Below are 26,023 nucleotides of genomic sequence, written 5' to 3'. Positions count from 1 at the left end.
AGAGAGCACATTAAGAACCAAGAATAGCCAAGACAATTCTGAAGAAGGAAAAGGTGGGAACTTACCCTGCCTAATACAAGACCAATAAAGAACCAGTATTTAATGTAACATGGTAATGGCAAAGACACAAGCCAGATTAATGAAAAAAAAAGAGAGAGAGAGACCTGAGAAATAGACATCCTCAATTACAGAAACACAGATTGGTGCTGTAATAATTGTAATAACTGATGATTATCTATATACAAAAAATAAAACAGAATTAGATCCATATCTCACAACAGATACGAAATTAAACCTCAGAGGGATTACTGAGCTCAAAGTGAAAAGCAAAGTTTTAAAACTTACAGAAAAAAATACAGAAAGTTTTTATGACCTTAGGATGGAAAAATATTTCTTAAAAAAATGCAACTCTAAAAGGCCATATCTTGAGGGAAATGAATTTGCTTGCATTAAAACTGAAAACTTCTCTATTGCAAATGACACCCAGAACAACACTGAGTGAGGAGTCACAGACTGTGACACGATTTTTATGATAAAGGCCAATCATTTAGAATAAAGAACAAATAACCCAACAGGAAGACAGACAAAACAGGCGATTCTCAGATGAGAATGACAAAGAGCCACTAGACATGAAGTCTGACGACATCAAGAAGCAAGGGCACCTCTTCCATGGGCCGGTGAGAATGTGAGTCACTGCAGTTGCTGGGAGAACAATGACAAAAGTCCTACAGATGCACTTCCCTTATGACCTGACAAGCATGCACGCTAGAGAAAATCTAACACCTGTGCACATGCCTTCGGGTGCACGTGACTATTCATTCTAGTACTGTTAGAATAGTGAGAAATCGGAAACAACTCAATGTCTATGAGTATGAGATGGATGAGCAAAGTGTGGAATGTTCATACAACGCAAAACTACATAGAAGTTACAAAGACAGAATTAAAGCAACCCATATCTACATGGATAAATATCAAAAACATCATGGTGGGTGAAAATAGAAATTTGCCCATGATACTAATTGTGTCAACTTTTACGTGAAATTTTAGGGAATGAATGAATTCCCACGCAGAAGAATGGCAAAAACTAACCTGAAGACAGTGGCTGCCTCTGGGAAATCTCTAATTTCAGACAGAGGAAGGGAGCAAGGGCCATGCTGGGGGTGCCTCAGCTAGGTCTGTAATAATATATAATAATGTATTTATTATTTAAGGAAAAAGGTTAGAAGCAAATATTGTACACATAGTAAGATTGGACAAATCTGGGAGGTATTTATTATATTATTCTCCCATCTTTCTATACGTTGAACTAGCTAGTAACTTTTTAAGGGTGGAGAGGTCAACTTTCAGATGTGCCAGCAGATGCTCAGAACAGGGACCTGCTGAGGGTGTCTCTGGTCATTTGCACAGAAATGAGTCCTTGGCCATCCCCTGGTCTGCCATGATTGTTCAGGCACTGCCACGTCTCTGTCTCCCACTATGCAGATCACGCTGGCAGTGCGGGAAGCATTGGATCTGGCACAGAAGACAGAAATCTGGCTCTGCCACCACCACGAGGCTGCAGCTCCGTCCCTGCACATTCCGGAGCCTCCACTGTCTCAGCTCTAAAATGTAAATAATAAAGTCCTCCTCACTGACCCTGAAGGGGCTGAAGCAGTCGTGGAGAAAACAGCATGATGGATTTAAACGGGCTGTGTAAACCGGTTCACAAAGGATGGCTACGCAGAGACACTGACCCGGGACCAGTGCAAAATAACACCATTAGGTTTTACTCCTGCCCTGGGAAGGCATGGGACGCTCTGGCCACGGCCCCTCTCATCTCGGCCGTCTCCCCTACGGCCTTGGAATATGAAGCCACTGAGGACAATTTTGTTCAGCTTTCCCGTGATTATATTATTCCCCCCTCAAGTTCCTATACCCAGTGGCCTATTGAGTTTCAAATCACATCAAATGGCCTAAACGAATCTTTGAATTCATGCATGATTCCCTCGCTACTTTTCTTGTCTTAGCTTTTATCTTTTTCTTCTTCATCCACTCACTTGTCTGTTATGAAAACTTCTGATAGCTTTACGGACGTATAACTGACATGCAACGAAGTGCATGTGTTTTCAGCACACAAGTTGAGGAGTTTTGACCCAGAGTAATTTTGTGCCTTTGTTTTCCCTTCCACCATTTCTATGCCTTCCAATGGGCCCACCGTTTCACTGTTCTTGAACATTTTCTCATACTGCACATTTACCTCTCAATACTCCTCTCTCTCATTCAGATACTGCTGTAGAGCCCTGAAAATAACCAGATGTTTTGAAAATAATCTCTAATATCTGGGGTGGGCCCCATGCTGTCCTCCCCAGTTTGTTTAGAAGTCAATCAAGAGTACTCTCTCCAGTCTGGCATTTGCCCCCCAGACGTGGCAATGGAGCCCCTCTTGGAGCCCCTTAGTTTCTGTTTGGATGGTACAGTGAAATGGGTCTATTCGTACTTGTGCTGGGAGCGTCCCGGACAAACTAGTGTGTTGCTGACCCTAGACAGAACTCTCTCTTGTGATCTTCAAACCCACAATGTGCTCACATCGCAAAGATCCTACAAACTGGAAGGAAAGGACTGTTTCTTTGTGATTCCTTTATCTGAACATGTCCCAGACTGCGGGACCCTGTATCGGGGGGAGAAGACGGGGTCCATCTATGTGGCACAGCCATCTGAGACCTAGATTCACCCAAGAAGCTGCCCTGAATCCTGCCATGTCACAGCAGCCAAAGGACTCCGAAGGCAGCACCTTCCTTAGTGGTGGCTTCAGATCTTCTACTTGGGAGAAGCTTTGGGGCAGCAATCTGGAAAGAAGGGGTATGGGGGCGTGTATCTTAAAGCTGTGTTTTCAGAGCACATTGCATTAGACTTTAAAATGTCCACTGTCCATTTCAAATAATGACAGTGCTGCTGATGGAGATTATGAGGGTCTTTAGCACCCACCTTCCCAATTAAATTACCCCTTGGCACCACAGTCAATCCCACATCTGGCCCAGCAAACACCTATCAATCCTTGCTCTTCAAAATTAATGCACACTCTTGAGATGTCATATGGTTCCCAGGGACTTCCCAGAAGGCCCCACAGAGCTGAGTTACAAGTTGATCCCCTCTATCCTTCTTTGTTCTGGTCTTACATGCAATATGTCCAGCAGAATTTCTAGAACATTCTAGAAAGGACTGGCTGATATACCCTCCCTTAATGTCCAGTGTGATGCAGGGTCCCATTTTTACAGGTCTTCTGTCATTTTAGCTAGGATTAGAGGCAGAATATGTGTGTATGTGGCCAAGAATCTGTGTTCACATTACTATGGTATCTAGAGGTGTTTGTGTGTTTGACATAATTCAGCAATAGAAGCCAAGATATTTTTTCTTATCTTCCCACTTCCTCAGTTTTTTAGATGTCACCAATTCTGTTCTCATAGCTAACCCTCCCCTATCACCCATGCATAACTAATACTGTAACCATCGTCGCACTCTGCAAAATAATGGCTCTCCCTTAGGACAGAGGGAAGGATTGAAAATACTTCTATTTAATTTCCTGTTGCAGTGAAAATAATACATTGCACTATAATTGTCTGTTCTGCTTGTCTCTCTCCCCCACATGACTTGGAGGGAAGAATTGTGCCTTTTAACTCTGTATATCCAGTGCCCAACCCAGGCACAGAAGAGGTGCTCAAAAATTTTGCTGAATGAATTAAAAAATGTTACTGATTTCAAAACCAGTTACGGCATAGCGCTCATCCCATGCCCCTCACTGTAAGCCACAGTAAGCCAAAGAGATGCCCTTCTTGCCTTCCCCAAGCACACAGCCTAAAGAGGTAGGTATTAATAAAAAAGTCACACAAATGCATAGTCCCAATTTGTGATGGCTCTCACGTGAAGTACAAGGAAGTGTGGGAACTTAGGATGAGGCTGGCCTGGTTTGGTCTGAGGGTCCGAGGAAAGCTGAGGACCAGGGGACAAGGAGGACGTGTTCCAGACACAGCACCGTGTGCTGAGACCTAAAGGTGTGGAGACCCCTTATGGCGGTCCTGAAGGCTGCAGGGGCCTGTGTGGCTGCAGCAAGGAAGGCAAGAATGTCACAAACTGAGGCCAGAGAGGGGTGAGGTCTCTGTATGGCCTGTAAGATGAGGTCTTTGCACAAACCAAGCAGTGACCTAATTGGATCTGCAATCTTAACATCAATGGCTGGTGTGTGGAGAGGGGCTGAAGGAAGTCATGTGGAAGAGCCATCCAGGGACCAGGCTACAGTGGGGATGTGGTGGTTAATTTTACGTGTCAACTTCACTGGGCCATGGTGCTCTGATAGGTGGTCAAACATCATTCTGGGTGTTTCTGGGAGGGTGTTTTGTAGATAACGTTTAAATGGGTGGATTTGAGTAAAGTGCATTGCCCTCCATAATTTGGGTGGGCCTCATTGATCAGTTGAAGGCCTGAAGAGCGCATGGTGAGAGGTGTGGCGCTCTCAGTCCCAGCACCCCCATTCTCTAGAGAAGGGAAAAGGGCTAGACATGGAGTTGATAATCAATCACGCCTACATTATGAAGCCTACATCAAAATCCCTGAACTGTGGGGTTTGGAAAGCTTCTGGGTCAGTGAACACATCCATCTACCAAGAGGGTGGTGCCCCCCAACTCCACGGAGATGGAAGCTCCTGCACCCGGGACCCTTCTACACCTCACCATATATATCTTTTCATCAGGCTGTTCCTCTACATGGTTGCTTATATCCTTTATTAATAAGTGAGTAAACTGTTACTATGTTTAAGTAAAACCTCTCCCTGAGTTCTGTGAGCTGCTCTAGCAAATTAATCCCACCCAAGTAGGGGGTCATGAGACTCTCGGTTTATAGCTGGTTGGTCAGAAGCACAGGTGACAACTTGGGGCTTGCAACTGGCCTCTGAAGTGGGGCAGGCTTGTGAGGGTGAGTCCTTAACCTGTCGGATCTGACACTGTCTCCAGGTAGATGGCATCGGAACCGAACTGAATCATAGGACACCCCGCTGGTGTCTGTTGGAGAACTGTTTGCTGTGGGGTGGGGGGAATGGGGTCAGAAGTGTTGTGTTGAGTGGTGTGTGCGAGTAGGAAAAACACATCGGTTTTTCCTGTCCTTAGCAGAGCTGAAGCTGGAAAAGCCAGCCGAAGGAGATGAGGACGTGGCCTGAGAGCTGCCATGCCCCACCCAGCGATGCTGGAGGTGGCCTGGTGTAGGGAACCAGCCAGGCCAGGCGGTGACCTTGGGGGAGGACCACACTGCTGCAGGGGAGGAGACAGGCTTTGGAGGGGCAGGCTGGAGAGCATGAGATGCCAGGGCTCTGTGTGGCCCATCTCTGTATAATGCCACGTATCTTCCCTGGAAAGGCAAGGGGACCTAGGGGGAAAACCATCAGAGGTGACACCGGCCAAGGGACTGGCAGCACAGTAACTCCTGAGCCTGCCCACTCTGTGCCTGGCTTTTACTTTACTGATTGCAAGGTGGGGTGCATGTACCTGCAGCCCACCCACCAGTCCTGGAGGGCACCAGGAAGGCTAAGAGATAGTCCGGCGAGACTGCCCACACAGGCTACCCGCTGAGGCTCCGCCCACCAGTCTTCCCAAGATTGGAAGAGGATGGAAGTGCTAGAAATATATCCCTAAAAATACTTTCATCTCAACATCTGAAAACCCTAGGCCTGGTTTTAGGCTAAGAGATACAGAAAATCACAAGTGTCCCTGGTGGAACATCTGCTCCATACAACTATTCCAAAGGGTGGGTGACTACACCGATGCGAAATGATTTGTGAGTACAGACATCCGACCAAACTCAGCATCTCAACCACACAGGGGAAAGTAGATACCACTACGTTAAGAGGGCGGGGGGCAAGCTTTTGGTAATGCTGGAAACCAGAGACGGAGATGCTATTCGGGGACACAGTAGGCACCCTTCCACAGTCAGGAGGGCAACAGCCTTGCCCGGGCTGAATTGTGTTCAGTGGTCAGAGAGCCCAAGATTTCTAGATGCTCCCTTACGTGGGACGCATGGGTGCTATTGTAAGGGGGTAGCAGAAATTTGTCACACTTCTCTTCTCTGACCACATCCCACCTGCCCAGAGGGATCCATTAGTGTCCCTCTTAGCAACCCAGGAGTGAGAAGAAAGCCACATGAAGATATGGTACCTCTGTCACACTCCATAGCTGCCCACTTCTAAAAATGGAAAGGTCACTTCTAGCAGGGATATGCGTGTGAGTGTACGTGGGGTGTGTGTACGTGTGTGCGTGCATGTGAATATGTAGTATGTGCGGGGTGCATGTGTGCATGAGTGTGTGGGCATGTGTGCCTGTGGGGGGTGTGTGCACACATGGTGTTATACTGCCAGTCACTGCTACAAGTTTCATCACAAAATGTTAACCACTCATTTATTCTCAAAACTATTTTTCTTTCTTTAGCATGGGCAAGACTTACCCAAGACTTAAATGATGAGTTTATTTTTCAGGTCTCTACGTTTTTTAGGAAATTGTCTTGCCTTTTTTATTTTTTAACTTTCTTAGAGACAAAGATAAAGCATCTTTAAGATAAGAAAGTACATAAACTCAATAACTGATGGATTTCTTGGGAAACTTTTATCTCCTTGTCCATTGATAAGGTTTCTCTGGGCAATTTGGTTTATTGTGGCTCAGTAAATTAAACCAGGTACGTGAAACAAGAAAAAAGATCTTTAACTCTGATTTGACTTAGAATTAGGTCACTATAATAAAGTCATAATGACATTCTTGAATATATGAACACAGCAAAGAATTAAAGTTGGGATAGATAGAGCAGCAGCAGATGATGAAGCATATTCCACCAGTTAGCAATTACGATTTTTGTGACTTTTAAAAAATTCAGTTAATACTGATCGGGAAATTTGTCACAGTCTTGTGCTGGGTTTGACTTAGCAAAAACAATCATTAAACTACCAAAACATAATTTTATCCTTTTAGCATTTATTTTGTCATCTTACCTTACAAATTCCTAGATTTTATTTCATCAGGAATGGGGATCTGCAGACTTGGTCTTTCGGTGGCCTTGGCCTACCCTTGCCAAGGGCTTTGGGAAGACAGATACTGAGATCCTAATTTTCAGACCCTACTTCTTGACTATTCATATTGAGATGCCCACAGGCAGGCCCCATCATCAGGGAATAGGGATGTGGGTCTTAGAGGGCTGAGACCCTCAAAGGAGCTCTGCTCACCACCCAGACCTGCTCAGAGACCTGGGAGGAGCCACCTGACCTCCCTCTAGGCTGCAGCCTTTGCACCCATACAATTAGTGCCTGGAAAACAGGATGCTCCATCCCTCTAGCTCTACAGTTCTATGAATCCCTGCGTGATGCTGTGAAGTTCCAGGTCCCATCCATGCCCTTTGCCCTGCCCCGTCCTCACCTCATAATGGTAGAGCAGAAAATTTTATCATGGCATGAGGTGTTGCGTTTAAGAGATTATCAATATCTTCAAGGGAGAGCCTTGTTTGCCCCAGGGATTCTCTGCTAAAGAACCAGAGAATCTAGGAGTGGGGGCAGTTAGGAAGGGCAGAAAAGAGAACGAGGGGTTTGGGGCCTCCAAACCAACAACAGGCAATCTGAGGGATGAGTGAAGTAACATCTGCATCATCTTCTAGATTCCAAATTTATGCCTCATCAGTCATGAAGAAGATTGGTTTCTGCTGTTTTCTCCAATGATGGATTGTGCCTGTATAACCTTCCAGGTAGCAGAGGGTGGTGGAGGGATGGAGAGAAGTGGGTGGCCCAACAGTAAGTACTTAGACAAATCTCATTAAGTCAGTATCAGTTAATTCAAACACAGCTAAAATCAAAGCACTTTGATTCCCAAGCCAATTATATTGGATTTCCCCAGCATAAACTGAGTTCATTACAGACTAAGTATAGATAATCCATAATTTAATATGGAAATTCAGACATGGAGTGTTACTAATCAGATCAATGAACCTGCTCTAATTGCTAACCAAAAAGGAGTGAGGGAGGGAAACTGATCAAAGGAACAATACCCTTCACCCCTTCTTTTGCTAAGTGTCAAGAACATTGTGCAAGCAATAGGAAGGGGCTCCCGTGGAAATCTGTACAAAGCAGCATTTTCCTAGAGTGACTCCATTTCCTACCACCCATGTTTGTTCTGGTGGCCAAGAGTTTTAACCCTGGGGAAGTAACACCAGGTCCCTGTGGAAGAGACCCTTTTACTGCAGGGAAAGTTATCAGGCACAGCTTGGCTCGAATGACTTTTCAAGAGTAATGATTATATTAAAAGTGACTGCAACTCTAATTATGAGAAAGCCACATAATGTGGCACATGGCTCTCAGAGGAGGAAGGATCTATAATTATGAGAAGGAAGTACAAGATCTTAATTAAGCTAAAGCCTATTTAAATAGAGTGTAATGCTTGGGTTCGCATTTAAGGGTTAGGAATCTGCCTTAGTGCTTTGAAGTATCTATATACCTCAGAAAAGAGATCTAAGAAAGATATAAAATACATTGAAAGCACTGCTGTAATTAACTAGCCAGAGACATCTACGGGTGAAAACTGTGACCAAGCAGAGAAGAAGGCTGCTGTAATCTAAGAGCTAAAAGCAGAGAACAAGGGCTCGAGGAAAAAATGATAATGACAAAGACACAGTTGAGAAGGGAGCTGTCAAAACTCAACACCACATCGAAAGCAGAGCAAAAAGGTATTAATAATACTGCAGAAAACAGCTAGGAAGAGAGGCTTTACAAAAACTGAGAAAAATGAGGTAGAAAAGGAAGAGTTTAAAAAATCAGAGGAAAAAAAAGAGAGTTTTGAAGGATAGATAAAAGTGGTCCAAGAAATGCACTGCTGTCCTAAAACAGAACAGAAAAAAATCCAAATATACAGTTCCAGAAAACTTACCTGAAATAAGCTAGATTCAAGATCACAGGTTGAAAGAATACACTGTGTATCATGTACAATTTCATAAACATTGATCCGTTATCAAGGCATATCATAGTGAAGTTAATGAACTTCATAAATGAAAAATACTATTGACATCTGGACAAAAAATAAATTTTTCCTTGTAGCAGACAGGATGGCTATATTATACTGTCATAACAAATATCTCCCAAATCTCAGTGGGTTGAAACAATGAGAATTTGTTTTTCATTCTTGCTACACCTCCGATGTGGCAAAGTTGCAGGGGGCTCTGCTCACTGTAGTAACCCAGGCTGACGGTGCAGCCACCATCTGTAACCAGCCAGTTACTGTGCCCCAGAGAAAGAGAGCTCTGGAGAATCTTGCAACACAGCTACGTATTCCAGCGTAGAATTGATACGTGTACGTTTTGCTCACCTGGCCCTCGGCAACCACGAGGAGACTAGGAAGTACAACCTTCATGTAGGGGAAGCTGAGGATCTAGACATATTTTTAAGCAGCATTAATGAACACCACATACCTAAAAGGGAGAAAGTATTACGCTGACCTTAAGATTTTTCCCTATATACATATTCAATGCAAAAGAGAATGGCACATCACCTATAAACCCCTAATGGGAAAAAATATGTTCCTCAAGAATTATATACCTAGGGGATAAAATCAATTGGAACATGATTCCAGATTCGTCTTAGAAAGCTGGAACTACCACTGTCCCGCCATTTCAACACCAAGACAATGAACACTGCAAATTCCCAACTTAAGTTGACCCCACCAGACAGACAGCTGAGGTCACAGGGTAGCCAACTAACTGAAATTCTAATGAAAAGACAGTGTCCAAGGAGCGACACGAGCACTCATGCAGGGCAGGTGCAGTCAGACACCTGCTCCGGTGGAGAAAGTGGACAATACGCAAGATTATCCAGGTAACTGGGCAGAGAGAGGGAAGCAATGAGGAAGAATGAGATGGAAATACTGGGAATAAAACACAGCCACAGCCATGAAAGCCTTTGACAGGGTCATCGGTAGGCCTGACCCAGCTGAGGACTAAACGACCAAGTGGTGTTTATCTTGGGAATGTAGGGCTGGCTCACCAGTTAAAGTCAATCAAAGCTATTCACCACATTAGCAGAATGAAGAAGAGGAAGTATGGGAACATCTAAGCAGATGCAGAAGAAACACTTTGGCAAAATTCATCAGCCATTCATGGTAAAAATTCTCAGCAAACTAGGAATAGGGGGAACTTCTACGACCCGACAATGAACATCTACAGCAATCTTAGAGCTAACATTATCTTCAATCCCTAAAATCAGGAACAAGGCAAGGATATCTGTTTCACCACTTCTATCTGACACTGTACCGGAGGTTCTAGCCAGTGCAACAAGGCAGGGGAAATAAATAAAAGGCATCCAGATTGGAATGTGTGGTGGTTAATTTTAGGTGCCAACTTAACTGGATCAAGGGTTACCTACGGAACTGGCAAAGCATTATCTTTGGATGTATCTGTGAGGCTGTTTCTAGAGGAGACCGATGTGTGAATCAGTAAACTGAGTGGGGAAGATCTGCCCTCAATGGGGGTGGGCACCATTTTATCAGCTGGGGGCCTGGAAAGAACAAAAAAGCAGACGAAAGGTGAATTCTTTCTCTCTCTCTCCTGGAACTGAGACACTCTTTTTCTCCTACCCTTGGGCATCAGAACTCCAGGCTTTCTGGCCTTTGGACTCTAGGACTTATACCACACCCCTGGCCCCCATGCCTGGTTTTCAGGCCCTTGGCCTTGGACTGAGAGTTACACCATTGGCTTCCTGGTGCTGAGGCTTTCAAACTTGGACTGAGCCGTGCTACCGACATTCCAGGGTCTCCAGCTTGCCAGTGGCCCATCATGGGAATTCTCAGTCTCCATAATCATGTGAGCCAATTCTCCTAATAAATCCCCTCTCATATATCTATATCTCTACATATATCCTATTGGTTCTGTTTCTTTACAGAACCCTGACTAATACAGAATGGAAGATGGAAAATTGTCTCTCTGCATATCACATAATTGTCTACATAAGGAAATCCAAAGAACTACAAATGAGCTACTAGAATTAATAAGTGAGTTAAGCAAGATCACAGGACACAAGATCAGTAATAAAAATCAAATTTCTACATACTAGCAATGAATAAGAGACAATGTAAAAGTACCATTAAGATAGCACCAATCAATGTGAAACACTTTAAGCATAAATATTATAAAATATGTTAAGATATATATACTGAAAACTAAACAAGACAGATGAAAAAAAAGAAATACTGATGAAATAAAGTGAGACTTAAATAAATGGAAAGCTATACCGTAAATATGACAGTTCTCTTCAGAGTCATGTATGGATTCCACGCAATCTCAATCAAAATCCCAGCAGGATTTCAGTGGAAATTGACAAGCTGATTGTAAAAGTCACATGGAAATGCAAAGGGACTAGGATAGCCAAAATAATTTTGGAAAAAAACAAAGTTGGACAACAAGATGCTCGCTTCCAATAGTCCCCTGTCCTCCTGATCTCAGATGAAACTCAGTCCCCCCAAGGCCTTTGCTCCTGGCACAGGCCCTCAGTTGGGGGATGGGGCAGGCTGCCTCTTCTCCTAACACCTAAGCCACTGCTGCTACTTCTGGACCACTGGCTTTCACCTCAATCATAAATTCTGCCTTCTTGGAGCCTCCTGCCACCAGCTCTGGCAGTCCCAACGTCTAATTGTTAAGAAGTTTGGTATAGTCTTGTCTTCTGCCTCTAACTCTCCAGTGTCACGGGCAATCTGAATAACCATGCCGATGAGCCATTCCACTCCCAGCCTTTGCTTGAACTTCTTGACTTTAGTACTCGACACTCTATTTCACACTGGGCACCCCATAGGACGGTGTTTGCTCATCGTGATACTAGAACAGTCAATACAGGTGAGGCTGCAAGGTTAGCAGCTCACCCAAGGCCTGAGTCTGCATTCTCAGAGATAGTGTTGTTTTTCCAAAACCAGCAAGACCTTGCAAGTCACAGTCACCTCCTCAGGGGCTAGAGAGTCACAAACATGGGATCCTGGGTCCCACTGAGCAAAGGTGTCAAGGAGAACTCCAAGGCCTTAGTGAAGCAGGCCAAATGCCCCAACCTACCAACAGGGAGTGGGAGGCAACTTACTGGCCTCACTGCGTCCACTCAAGTGGCTTCTGAAGCTGAAAGATTCTCCTGGGGATTTGTCAGCTCTCTCAGGGAGTGCAGGATTGCACTGTAATTATAATTAACCTATTGTCTTGTTACATTTTTTAAATATGGAAAGAAAACAAGCCCAGATTGAAGAGGTGATTTAGGAGTTGTCAGAATGAGATCTCAGAGTCAGCAATGGCTGCCCATGTCCCCTCCCAGGAGGGCTGTGAAAGGCCATGGCAGACCTTAGGCAATGACCTTGAGCAGTCCCCAGACATAGTGACGTAGTCATATGTAGTGTGGGCCAGCAAGAAATATCCAGTAGCATGACTGGATGGGCCTTGCAGTGTTGCAGGGATTTGTCACTGCTGGATTTGTCACTCCGGTGGGCTGCTGGGATCATTGAACTTGGCTCATTTTTCCATGCAAGCTGGGGAGCCAGGCCCAGTCCTACCATGTAGACTAGGTGCATTCTCTCTCTCCATACATCTCTGCTTGTCTGCCAGCGGGTGACCGCTCATGGATGACTAATCATAGGTACTCGATTCCAGAGGGCAGTATTTCCCTCCTTTCTCCCCAGATTCAAGGTGGCTCTCTTTGCAGCCTCCAGTTCCCCCCATACTATATTAACCAGACACATGCTAGAGCTCCCTGCATAGTACAAATAAAATTTTACCACCAACTAAGAGTTCCTTGGACCATGATGCATCTTTTCAAAAAGTTCTGGCACAGTTTCATTCAAAGGAAAGAGAAGAATTGGGTTCATTGTTCGTATGTATTTTTAAGCAGTCAATTTTGGTTTTCAGAATTAAATAGTTGTAGGAAGAAAAAAAAAGGGAATAATATAACTGATTTTCCCATGTCACTTTTTTAAAGATCAGATGCTCTACATGATAATATACTGCCATGGAAGACTGTAAGATATTTTTATCCAAATATCTTTTAAAAAAGTAAAATAAATACTCATCTGTTCCCTGATGGTATAATAGCCAAAAATGTCAGAAAAGCAATAGAAAGCATCACATCATCATTTGTAAAGACCTCTTCCAACCGTTCATTTCCTCCTTTGCATATGTCAGAGGTAGGACAATGAAATGGTAAAAATGGAAAACAAGATTCAGAAAGTAACACCTTCAAAATGAAAATCTATAATCCCTTAAAATGTTCTCCGGAAAGATATTCTCCCTTGCATTGAAATCACCTCGACAAATTAAGAGCTGAAAGGAATCTATATGTTACTAAGTCTTCCTAAAATATCTGTAAGGCATGGGGTGAAATGCATGCATGCACAGGCAGCGCCCTGCGGGGTCACCTTTAAGGTCAGCCTCACGGCGTTGCAGTTCTCCTGCAGCGGGTTCAGCTTCAGCGTCTCCCCGAGGTTGCTGCAGCCGGTCGACTGGTGCTGCAGCTCACAGCAGACACACACCTCCACACTGTCAAACTTAATCTAGACAGAGGAACACAGACAGACCTCACCGTTAACACGACAGTCGGCCCTGCGGGTACGCGCGAGTCACACAATTAAGAACACATGAAAATGGCTCAGTTCAAAGCACCCTGCTTCAGTTATCTTTAAGTAATGAAGCAAAAACAATTTCCATTGCCCCAGGCCATGAAGAACACCATCAGGAATTACTTCAAATTTCTATTTTGTAAGCAAGGAATAAAAAAAGAAAAAGTACATTTGAACGAACCTGAGCTATAAGTTACAGAAAACTGCAGAGGGATTAGAATGAGACAAAAGTCAATAAACTGAAGGTCACTCATATTGATTTACGCTGGAGACATGTCATAGCTCTGTGCCTCAGCCCATTCTCCTCCCGTGGTCAGAAATTTCCTGTCTCACTTCCTGGCCTAGGAAACTCCTGCTCATCCATCCAGACCCAACTCTAGCTCCATACTTGAGGCTTCGTCTGGTTTCCGGCACCCACTGCTACTGGAGCCTTATTTTATCTTCCAATCACAATGTTGATAAAGCCCATAAGTTGTAGGTGTTCAATAAATGCTGAATAAATAAAAACAGCTTGGAAAATTGAAAACCATGGAAAGAAAGAAATGCATTTCAAGTATTTAAAAAAGCAGCATTAGACAGAGAATGTGAGCATCTCAATGACAGGGGAGAGAACAGAGTTCCCAGTGCTTGAAGGGAAAGTGGATTTAAGAAAAATAAAAATCTTAGCGGTGCAGTGGTGTGCTGCCTGTAGTCCCAGCTACTTTGGAGGCTGAGGCAAGAGATTGCTAGAGCCCAGGAGTTTGAGACCAGCCTGGGCAACATAGTGAGACCCCACCTCTAAAAATAAATACATAAAACATAAGTAAGTCCTAGATATAAAATTACTAAAAAAGAAAATTTGTAAAATCTATATAATTTAATTCAAAATAACACCTAACATGAAACAAATTACTTTTCTTAGACAAGGAGGTACCCTACTTTTCAACAAAGAATAATTTCTTTTACACCAGCTATCTCAAATTTCAAATATTTTTCAGATAAATATTGACCATTTATGACTGTAACAAATGATTTTTCATTATACAAGGTATTGCCAAGGGTGATGCTATAAAACCTCTATGTATCAATGTCTGCCATTCCTGAATACGCAGAGCCAAGAAATGTGAAGGTGTTCATGCAAGGGGCTCAGCTTTGACTTTCCCAGGCTAGCTGGAGACTCAGCCCTTGCTGGGCCTTCCCCATGTCAGGTGGGCTTTGCGACTAGCTTCCACCAGCAGAATATGGGTACAAGAGACAGCTTGTTCTGAACTTAGACCTTACAGGATTCAAGCACCCTTTCCCCAGAGCTTCTGACCTTCAACAAGAGAAGAACAGGCCCCAGGGAGCTGCTAGCCCCCTAGCCTGGGCCCAGAAGGAGACCTACAGAGCACGCCTGCAGAACTGTTCTGCCCCATGGTACACGCACACACAACATTACTAGGTAAGGCCAGATTGTTTTGAAACAAATTATATTCCCACCAATGGGGTTTGAGAGTTCAAGCTGATCCACACCCTCACATTGCTTGGTAATGTTGGACTTACACATTTGTGTTGATGTGGTGAGTAATCAAAGAGTATCTAATTTGGGGGGATGGTCCTGTTGTTATCTTTGCCCATTTTCTTAACCATTCATATTGTGAAACATAACATACATACACAAAAAGTGCACAGAGCAAACATATTCAGTTCAACAATTTATCATTAAGTAAGCACCCACGGGACCATGGCCGGCCCCCTAGAAGGCCTTTCATACCCCACTCCCCATCTTTCCTACCCCTCACTGCACCAAAATCTCACCACATTCCTCACTTTTTTGGTAATCACTTCCAGGCTTCCACGTTTATACTTCTACTATTTACATTACATTTTAGTTTCACCTATTTTTCTAACTTGATATTAATGAAATCATATAATATTTTTAGAATTTGTCTTCTTTCATTCAAAATTACGAGATTCATCCATGTTACTGCATATAGGTATAGTTGATTCATGTTCATTGCTGTTAATATTATAACACATGAATACGCTGCCATTTATATATATTGGTTCTCTTGCTGATGGACATTTGGATTGTTGCCAGTTTCTGTCAATTAAGAGTAATGTTGCTATAACATTCTGGATTGTCTCTTGGTACATATGTACGCACATTTCTTTTGGGTATAAAATACCTATTAAATGGAGCTGCTGGGTTCCTGCGGATCTTCAACTTTAGTAGGGAATGCATAACCATTTTCTAAAGTGGTTGTACCAATTTACATACCCACCAGCATTGCACGAGGGTTCCCACTGCTCCACATCCTAGCTTATGCTTGGGAGTTTCAGTCTTTTTAACTTTAGTCAGGAAAGTACTCAAAGAGGCACTTCCCCAAAATGAGGGACTAAGCCAAGAAAAAAACAGAAGAAATGATCTAACACAGGAAAGAGAGGGAATTCTTAGGTAATGGGGAAAGGATGTCTTAGCATAGTAAACACACAGACTACCTATAGGTTGACTAGTCAAGATCGAAGCAGGAGACGGAGGTTCAGTGGAACTGTTTCTCGGAAGAAAATATAACTGACAGAACACCTGATGGGTAGGATCATATTCAGAGATTTTCAATTCTCTTGGGGAGTTTGAGGGTAAATTAGAAACAGAGACATGGGACACTAAACAAACAATAAAATAAAATGATTTTAACTTCAGAATAAAAGATGAATCATCCATAGTACATGGTTTTGTCGAATATGTGGCTTGCAAATATTTCTCACACTCCATAGTTTATCTTTTCATCCTCTTAACAGGGTCATGTGTAGAGCAAAAGTTTTAAATTTTGAGGCAAGTCCAACTTACAAATTTTTGCCCTTTTGGATGTTTTGGATGTTTATCTAAGAACTCTTTGCCTAGCCCTAGATCCTGAAGATTTTTCACTATATTTTTTCTAAAGGTTTTAGAATTTTATTTTTACGTTTAATTTTATGATCCATTTCCCGTAAATTTTTGTATAAGATATGCACTTAGTTTGAGGTTGATTTATTTTATTTTATTTTCCTATTGATGTCCAACTGCTCCAACATTTGTTTAAAAAGCCTATCTTTTCTCCATTGAATTGTTTTGATCTATGTCAAAAATCAGCTGACATATTTGTGTGGTTCTGTTTCTGTGTTCTCTCTTCTGTTCAATGGATCTGTGTCTCTATTGACCAAAAAATCTTGATTACTGTGATGATAAGCCTGGAAATTGAATGGACTGATTCCCCCCATTTTATTCTTCTTTTTCCAAATTATGTATTTGCCTTTCCATATATATTTTAGAATAAGATTGACTATGTCTACCAAAAACATCTTGCTGGGATTTTGATAGGAATTGCATCTAACCTGTATATTAATTTGGGGAGAATCAACATCTTTACTATGTTGAATCTTCTAATTCATGAACACAGTATGTCTCTCCATTTACTTAGATTTGATTTATTTCATCGTTGTTATGGAGTTTTCAGTGTACAAGTCCTGTGTTTTATTAGACTTACATCCATGTATTTTTTGGGTGATTATAATTGGTACTATATTTTTAATTTCACTATCCCTATGCTCATTGCTAATATAGAGAAATACAACTGAATTTTGTATGTTTATCTTGTATCCTACAACCTTACTGAACTCACTTATTAGTTCCAGGAGATTTGTTTTGTTTTGTTTTTAAGATTCCTTCAGATTTTCTACAAAGATACATATGTTATCCACAAATAGGCTTAGTTTTATTTCTTCCTTTCTGATTTATATGCCTTTTATTTTCTTTTCTTCCCTTACTATAAATACTTTGGCTTGACCTGCCAGCACTATAGTCTATGTTGAATAAGAGTGGTGAGAATGAGCATGCTTGCCTTGCTCCTAATCTTAGGGGAAAGCATTCAGTCCTTCACCATTAAGTATGTTAGCTGTAGGTTTTTCATAGATGATATTTTTCAAATCAAGGAAGTTCTCCATGCCTATTTTTCTGAGCTATCTTTTTCAAGTCATGAAAGGGTGTTCAATATTGTCAAATGCTTTTTATGCATCAATTGATATAACCATGTGATTTTTCTTCTTTAGCCTATTAGTATGGTAGATTAAAATGACTGATTTTTGAATATCAAACCTGTCAGTCTTGCATCCCTGAAATAAACTCCTCTTGGTAATGATGTGTAATTCTTTTTATAAATGTTGAGTTCCATTTGCTATTATTTTGTTAAAGATTTTTGCATCTATATTAATGAGATATATTGGTCTGTAGTTTTATTTTTTCTATACTATCTTTGTCTGGTTTTGGTAGCATGATAATACTATTTTCATAAAAATCAACTGGGAGGCTGGGAGGAGTGGCTCATGCCTGTAATCCTAGCACTCTACAAGGTGAGGTGGGGGGACTGCTTGAGGCCAGGAATTCGAGACCAACCTGAGCAAAAGTGAAACCTCGTCTCTACAAAAAATAAAAAAAATTAGCTGGGCATAGTGGCATGCGCCTGTAGTCCCAGCTACTTGGGAGGCTGAGGCAGGAGGATTGCTTCAGCCCAGGAATTTAGGTTGCAGTGAGCTATGATGACACCACTGCACTCTAGCCCAGGTGACAGAATGACATCTATCTCAAAAAAAAACAAAAAAAACAAAAAACACAAAAACCTGGGAAATGTTTGCCTCTTCTATCTTCTGAAAGAGAGTGTGTAGAAATTGTTAATTCTTTAAATGTTTGGTAGACCACCTGGGCCTGGAGATTTTGTTTTTGAAAGTTTTAAAATTATGAATTCAATTTCCTCAATAGTTATAGGGCTATTCAAATTATCTATTTCATGAATTATGACAATTTGTTTTTCAGGAAATCAATCCATTTAATTTAAGTTGTTAAATTTATTTGTGTAGAGCTGTTCATATTAGTCCCTTATTACCTTTTTGATGTCTGCAGGATGTGTAGTATATCCCTATTTCATTCCAGATATTGGCAATTCATATCTTCTAAGGTTTTTTTTCTTGTTATAGTTATGTCAATTTTGTTGATCTTGTCAAAGTACCAGCTCCTTTATTTCATAGATTTTTCTCATTTGTTTTTCTGTTTTCATTTCATTGATTTTTGCTCTTAAATTTATAATTTCCTTCCATCTGCTTGCTTTGAGTTAATTTTGCTTTTCTTTATCTTTAAAACTTTCATTTTTAATTGACAAATAATTGTATACGTTATATATTTATGGGGTACAACATAATGTTTTGATAATGTTCACACCATGGAATGATTCAGTCAAGCTAAGTAACTAATCCATCACCTCACACGTTTATATATATATATTTTTTTACTTCAGCATATTCTGGGGGTACAGATGTTTAGGTTACGTATGTTGCCCTTGGCCCCCCTGCCCCCGCCATGTTTATCTTTTTGTGCGTGTGTGGTGAAAATATTTAAAATCTACTCTTAGCAATTTTGAAATATACAATGCATTATTATTTATCACAGTCACTATTCTGTGCAATAGATCACTAAAGCTTATTCCTCCTGTCTAACTAAAATTTTGTACCCTTTGATCAATATCTTATTTTTGTCTTCAACCATTTCCCCTTGCTGTCATGAACAGGACAGAAGTCTGGCTTTCCTGATATAGTTTGTTCTCCCACATCTCAAAAACATGCAGGGAATTATTTCATGTGATCACATCTCCGGGCTTGCCATTACGACTGAAGTAGCTAACGTCAGTGGCAATACAGTTTCCTCAGTGAAGGATCATCCAGGGAAAAGAGAGGGAGATGGGCTTGGCTGCAAAGCACAGTTTATCACATAAAATAACCCTTCAGTGACCCCAGAGAATAGACATCCAAATAAATCTTTTCCATCAGTTATTTCACTGAGTTTGTGATTAATTCTAAGAAAAATTCTGAAAACCTCCTGATTAGTTCCCTGACCTCAACGTCTGGGTGTGCAAGTGGCTGACAGATTTATTTCAAGAGTGCCCCTCAGTGTTCGGGTCATTGGGAACAACACCGCAGAGCTTTGCAAATGAAGCCATAGTAATTTTTCAAGAATCTCTTTGCAGCACTTACGAGCTAGTCTGCTCCCCTTATTTATGGTCTATCAGCCTGTCTGGGAGTAGAAAGAGCTTATGCAACAAAAAGAGAGGGATGCCCCCGCGATTCTCTTATAGAAGCATAAATGAGATGGGTATGTGACCTTCAGACACTCCCAAAAGGAGGGTGGTGTGGGAAGGCCGAGCCTGCGGGCGGAGCAGGGCAGAGCGCAGCAGAGAGAGGGTGGTGGAGTCTGAGCAGGGAATCCACAGCGGGCAGACCAAGGTGAGCATCCTTGAATGTGACGAGCCCGTTGGGACAAGGAGCAGGCGCAGCGTGGGGGACAGAGTCAGAATGCTCAGAGTCCGGACTGCCATGGAGTGACCCAGGACAAGTTGTGCAACCTCTCTGGGCTTCAGGTTCCTGGGGCCCCAATGAGGATTAGATGAGGTTATGGAAGTAAAAATACAAACACCAATATTGTTATTTGTTGGTGTTATTATTGTTATTATTTTAATTAAAGAATAGGTTTGTAGAAATTGGACCCTAATTTTTTAATTGTGGTAAAATATACATAATATAAAATTTACCATCTTAGCCATTTGTAAGTGTACAGTTCCGTGGCACTAAGCACATTCACGGTGCAACCATCACCGCCACCCATCTCCACAACCCGTCTCCCCAAACTCAAACTGTACTCATTCAGTAATAACTGCCTATTCCCTCTCTCCCCAGCCCCTGGCCACCAGCAGTCTACTTTTTGCCTCTATGAATTTGACTACTCTACGTACTTTACATAAGTGGAATCATACAGGGTTATGGGGTTTGTTCTTTTGTGACTGGCTTATTTCACTTAGCATAATGTCTTCAAGATTCACCTATGTTGTGGCATGTGTCAGAATTTCCTTCCTTTCTAAGGCTTAGTAATATTCCATCATATGTACACACCACATTTAGTTGATCCATTCATTTGTAGATGGTCAATTGGGTTGCTTCCACCTCTTAGCTATTGTGAATAATGCTGCTAAGAACATGGATGTGCAAATATCTCTTTGAGTTTCTACGTTCAGTTCTTTCGTGCATATACTCAGAGGTGGAATTGCTAGGTCATACGGTCATTCTATGTTCAATTTTTCAGAAACTGTCATACCATTTTCCACAGCAGTGTACCATTTTACATTCCCACTACAGTGCACAAGGGTTCCAATTTCTCCATGTCCTCACCAACACTTGTTATTTTCTGTTTTTGTTTTTTTAATCATAGCCATTCTAATAGATGTGAGGTGGTATCTCACTGTGGTTTGGATTTGCATTTCCCTAATGATTAGTGATGTTAAGCATGTTTTCATATGCTTGTTGGCCATTTGTATATCTTCTTTGGAGAAATATCTATTCAAGCCCTTCACCCATTTTTTAATTGGGTTGTTTGTCTTCTCGTTGTTGAGGTATAGGAGTTCTTTAGATATTCTGGATATTAATTCCTCATCAGATATATAATTAGTAAATACTTTCTGCCATTCCATAGGTTACCTTTTCACTCTGTTGATTGTGTCCTTTGATGCATAGAGGTAGACCCTATTTTTTGAATTCTTCTAGGAATTCACCACCTTAAAACACATTCTCAAGCCAGGAGCGGTGGCTCACACCTGCAATCCTAGCACTTTGGGATGCCGAGGTCGGGAGGATCGCTTGAGGCCAGCAGCTCAAGACCAGCCTGAGGAACATACTGAGACCCTGTCTCTACACAAAATAGAAAAATTAGCTGGGCATGGTGGCATGTGCCTGTAGTCCCAGCTACTCAGGAGGCTAAGGTGGGAGAGTTGCTTGAGCCCAGGAGTTTGAGGTTGCAGTGAGCTATGATGACACCACTGCACTCCAGCCTGGGTGACAAAGAGAGACCCTGTCTTAAAAAACAAAAACAAACAAAAAAAGACTATCAGTAACCTGTAGATTCCTGCCTAACACTATAATTTTTGGTTTCTTTGTCTCAAAATGAGCCACCTTAAATTTTGCTCCAGAGGTGAGTGTCTCACTTGCCTCACCCAGCCCCAGCCCTGCTTGATCTGAGTGACCCTCTGTCCTGCAGCATCCCTGCTGACGGCGGGAGAGGGCTCCCAAACGCCAGCCCTAATGACTAAGGACTAGACAATTGCCTTAGTTTGAGGTGCTGTGACAAAATACCGTAAACTGGGTGCCTTTTAAATAATAGGCATTAATTTCTCAGTTCTGGAGGCTGGAAAATCCAGGATCAAGGACCCAGCAAATTCACCATATGGTGAGGGCCCACTTCCTGGTCCATAGATGGTTCACTGTGTCCTCACCTGGCAGAATGAGTGAGCAAGCTCTCTGGGGTCTCTTTTACAAGGACACTAATCCCGTTCATGAGGGCTCCACTCTCATGACTTAATCATCTCCCAAAGGCCCCACTTCCTAATACTATCACATTGGGTACTAGGATTTCAACATATGAATTTTCGGGAGACACAAACATTCAGACCAAAGCAATAACCCTCATCCTGGTGAAGCTCAAGACATTGAATAACACTGGAAAGACCCCAGAAAGTCCAGCAATCACGCTACAACACAGACGGACCCTGAAGACATTATGCTAAGTGAAAGAAGCCAGACAAAAAAAGGCCACATACTATGTGACTCCATTCAATGTCTAGAAAAGGAAAATACACGGACACAGAAAGTAGCTCAGTGGTTGTTTGAGGCGGGGGAGATGGGGGAATAAAGAGGTAATACATAAAGGGTACGGGGTTTCTTTTTGAGGTGATCAGCCTGTCCTAAAATTGACTGCAATGACAGCTGCTAAAAACTGTTGAATTGTACACCTTAAATGAGTGAGTTGTATGGCATGTGAATTATATCTCAATAAAGGTGTTTAAAAAAAGAAATTACCATCACAGTGTGATTATTACAGACATTTAGTTTTGAGGGTTTTAATCCCTTCCATGTTCTGCCCAGATGTTTTATATTCACAAGTGTGTCATCAACATAGAAAGTTTCAAACCAATGAAATCCACCTTCACCACCAGTCTCCCCAGTGTGACCGCAAGGTCAGCACAAGAGGCGCTCTCCGGGTTGGATAGAGCGGACCCCTTGCCTGTCCCCTCTGGCTCTTCCTTACTCCAGAGGCACTGGGCACCAGGGCACTTGTTTGTTCCTGCAGAGGCAGTAGGTCCTGTCCCCACCAGGTTTGGGGATGAAGCCAGCCCATTACTGGGGGGGTTACCTGGTCTGCACGGTGGGCTCAGGCATGTGGACTGGTACGTCACTGAAGGATCACCCTAGCCTCCCCACTGGGCTGGAGGATGCAATCGTCACTGGGATTAAATTAGCTTCCCTGCCAAGCCAGTGACACAGCCTGCCACACTGGTACTTCCTGGCCTGCTTCTCCCCTGGGGGCCTACAAATGCCAGAATCTTTGAGAACTCAGACTCACTTTTGTGCCCCCCATAGCAGGGATGGCAAACAGAACACACATCCCACCATTTCCTCCTCTTTTGCTGATGGCAAACTCAGCTTTCACTTTTTCTCCAAAGTCCAGATCCAGCCTCAGAATCCTACTCAACACATGTTCTCCACACTTACTGCCAACAAAGGGAGCTGGCACACAAAGTGAAACCTACTTGCACCTCCACAACCTATAAGTAGTTATGGTCAAAAGTAAAACAAAATAAAATGCTTCTGACCAAATGTATGTGAGGATGTCATAAAATGTGGATGCTTATTATTATAAAAGGGAATTAGCCTATTCCTTAAACATGCATGGTTTGGTGTGTAGAAGGCTCTGTATGCTCTCAAGTCTCTGTCTAGCAGCTGGGGAAGCAAATCTCTCCTCTGGCTCCTGCAGCAAGCCACAGCCAAGGTTTGGGGGAGGCACCAGCATACTACAGATGTCAGACTCCTCGGTAGATGGAACTCGTATACACCCCTGGTGGGAGTGAAAATTAAATACAAACAATTTTGGAAAATAGTTTGGCAGTATCTACAAAAGCTAAACATGTGTACCCTATAACCCAGAAACTTCATTTCCAGGCATAAGCAACAGATGGATGTTCATCAGAAGCAATGCATTGGAATATCCATGCCGGCGCCATCCACAATAGCCTCACACTGGAGATACCCAGCGTCTAGCAAAAGAAGAATGGGAAAACAGACCATGATGGAGTCACACAATGGAAAACAAGAAACTAGAGCTAATCATGATAATAGAAAGAATATAACAAATATGTTGAATGAAAGGAGCAAGAAACAAAAGGGTATATGATTCTATTTATATGAAATTGAAAGCCAGGAAGAAGTCTTCTGTGCTTTGAGAAGTTAGAACATTGGGTGCCCGTGGGGAGGGTGAGTGACTGGGAGAAGGAATTACAGGGTCCTGGGGATGCCAAGGTGTTCTGTTTCTGGCTCTAGGTGCTGGTTCCATGGATTTGTTCACTTCTGAACAGTCACTGAGCACCGTACTTCAGATGTGTGCCCTCTCTCTCGATAGGTCCGAGCTAATGTAGAGGAATCATTTTAAAAATAAATAAATAAATAGCTTGGGGGATAGTCTGTTGCTTAAGATTGAGTGGACTTCAGGGCCTGCCTGGTTTCTCTCACAGAAAGCAGGACACGGCCATGAGGAGACCTTCAAGGAATGGTGGGAAACATAAAAGAAAGCTGCATTTTGATTTTGGTTCTTCGCACGCTGGTTCCTCTACCTGGAATGTGACTGTCTCACCCTGTTGCCATTACCCGAGGGAAAGAAAACAGGGAAGGGATGGGCTGCTGCCAAAACTCAGCCCAAGCATCTTCCTCTGCCTTCCCAAGAGGGACTGAGTATCCCTCCACATGAGTTTCCCTCTCCCTATGTATCTCCCAGTAGTACATGGTCTTCTTGCAGGGCCACTCTACCCACCTATCACCCATCAGAGTGCAGACTGCCCAGAACAAGGGCCTGGCACATGGTGGCTGCTCACAACCGACTCTGAAATGAATGGATGGATGAAGAGTTACGATACTAAAAAGCGGATGCAAAAGCGTCATTTGGCTTAATTCAATTGGATTTTAAAGACCTCAAGAAGGTTTTGTATTAAGTTTTTTATGTTTTTTTTTAAATGATGCTTTCACATCTTCGGGACTTACTAATCCTGGAGAGACTGCCCCTCCCAGGGTGAGTGAATTCCTACAGATAAACAACTTGCCTGCACGCCCACTTTTCACATGCAAAGCAACCAATCCACAGCCCATACCCCAACCAACTCCTTTGTCTAACTCTCACACACTAAGCCAATATTTCCCCTGCTCTGAATCACCCCAGCACCAGGTCCTGGATGACTAGGAACCACTCCTGTAACCCACAGCTCACCAAACTCATTCAAACTAGTCAATCCTAAACTTGCTCAAACATGCCTACCTAGTTTTCCCCACAAAAACACGTAATAAAGGCTCTGGCCGATGCTTTCCCCCAGCTCCCTCTGCCTCCTGAGCCAGCCTGGTGCTTCTCCGTGTGGCCCTGCATGGTGTGGCATAAACCCCCTCACCTTGGGAACTGTGAATAATAAACTCTTCCCTTCAAAGCCGCAGTCCCTGTGTTGGTCATGCTACCACACCTGATTACAACAAATCCCGGGCACCTTTTAAAATAGGCTTGCAACTTAAAGCATGATAAATCCTTCTCTAACCATTGGTTACCCCAATTCATCTCTTTCCTAAGTATATTTTCAATAGATAACTGTGCTTCTAATGTATTAATGAATGTCCTCGAGTGCACTCCACGGGTGTGGACTACGCAGGTATCAAGTGCTCCTCCTGACACCCAGGATACATAGGATCAGATACTGTGATACAAGAGGCTCTTCTCTAAAATATGCAGTTATTCAAATTACTACATAATGATAGGAAGAGGAAAAAATCAAAATATTTCTTTAGTCTTTCACTTAGCAGATTTCTGCATTTTTAGTACTGCTATAAATGAGGGAGGCTTCATCTATCCTATAGTAAAACGACAAAAAATCTGCATCCACTCCACGGTGAAGCTAACAGAGAGTCACGGTGTATTGTGAGGACAGCTGTGATGTGCTGCAGAGTGCACCCGACCCCTCTCAGAGCCCTCCTGCAGGTCTGCGCAGGAAGTACCAGCCAGGGTGGCTGCAGGACAGGCAGCCGGCTCAGGAAGCTCCGCATGATGGGAACGCCAATCATCAGCCACAGTCAGGCGGTTACCCCGAGTCCCTCCCTGGCGCAGGCTGGGGTTCTGGGCAGCCTGGGAGCCGAGGCGGAGTCCACCGATGCCTGCTGGCCTGGGCCATGAGGCTGCTCCACAAGCCCCTCTGCAGCACAGCCCGGCTCCCAGTCCAGTGACCTCAGATCTACGTCTCACTTCACTTTGGAATTCTTTAGTACAAATCTGTTCTAAGAAAATGGGA

The 26,023-nt window shown here is 42.9% G+C and overlaps 1 protein-coding gene across 1 annotated transcript in view; it reads right to left on the bottom strand.

The window, feature by feature from the left end:
* Positions 1-26,023, bottom strand: part of FAM189A1 (family with sequence similarity 189, member A1) — a 102,203-nt gene that overhangs the window by 46,937 nt on the left and 29,243 nt on the right. Inside the window, exon 3 of the mRNA XM_012642691.1 lies at positions 13,422-13,556. Within this exon, the coding sequence (XP_012498145.1) occupies positions 13,422-13,556 (135 nt within the window). The remainder of the gene's footprint in view (positions 1-13,421; positions 13,557-26,023) is intronic.

Source organism: Propithecus coquereli, unplaced genomic scaffold, assembly GCF_000956105.1.
Source record: "Propithecus coquereli isolate 6110/MARCELLA unplaced genomic scaffold, Pcoq_1.0 Scaffold184, whole genome shotgun sequence".
In the NCBI taxonomy this organism is placed as follows: Eukaryota; Metazoa; Chordata; class Mammalia; order Primates; family Indriidae; genus Propithecus; species Propithecus coquereli.
The sequence above is the reverse complement of the archived record's forward strand: the minus strand, read 5'-3'. Positions and strand labels throughout refer to the sequence as shown.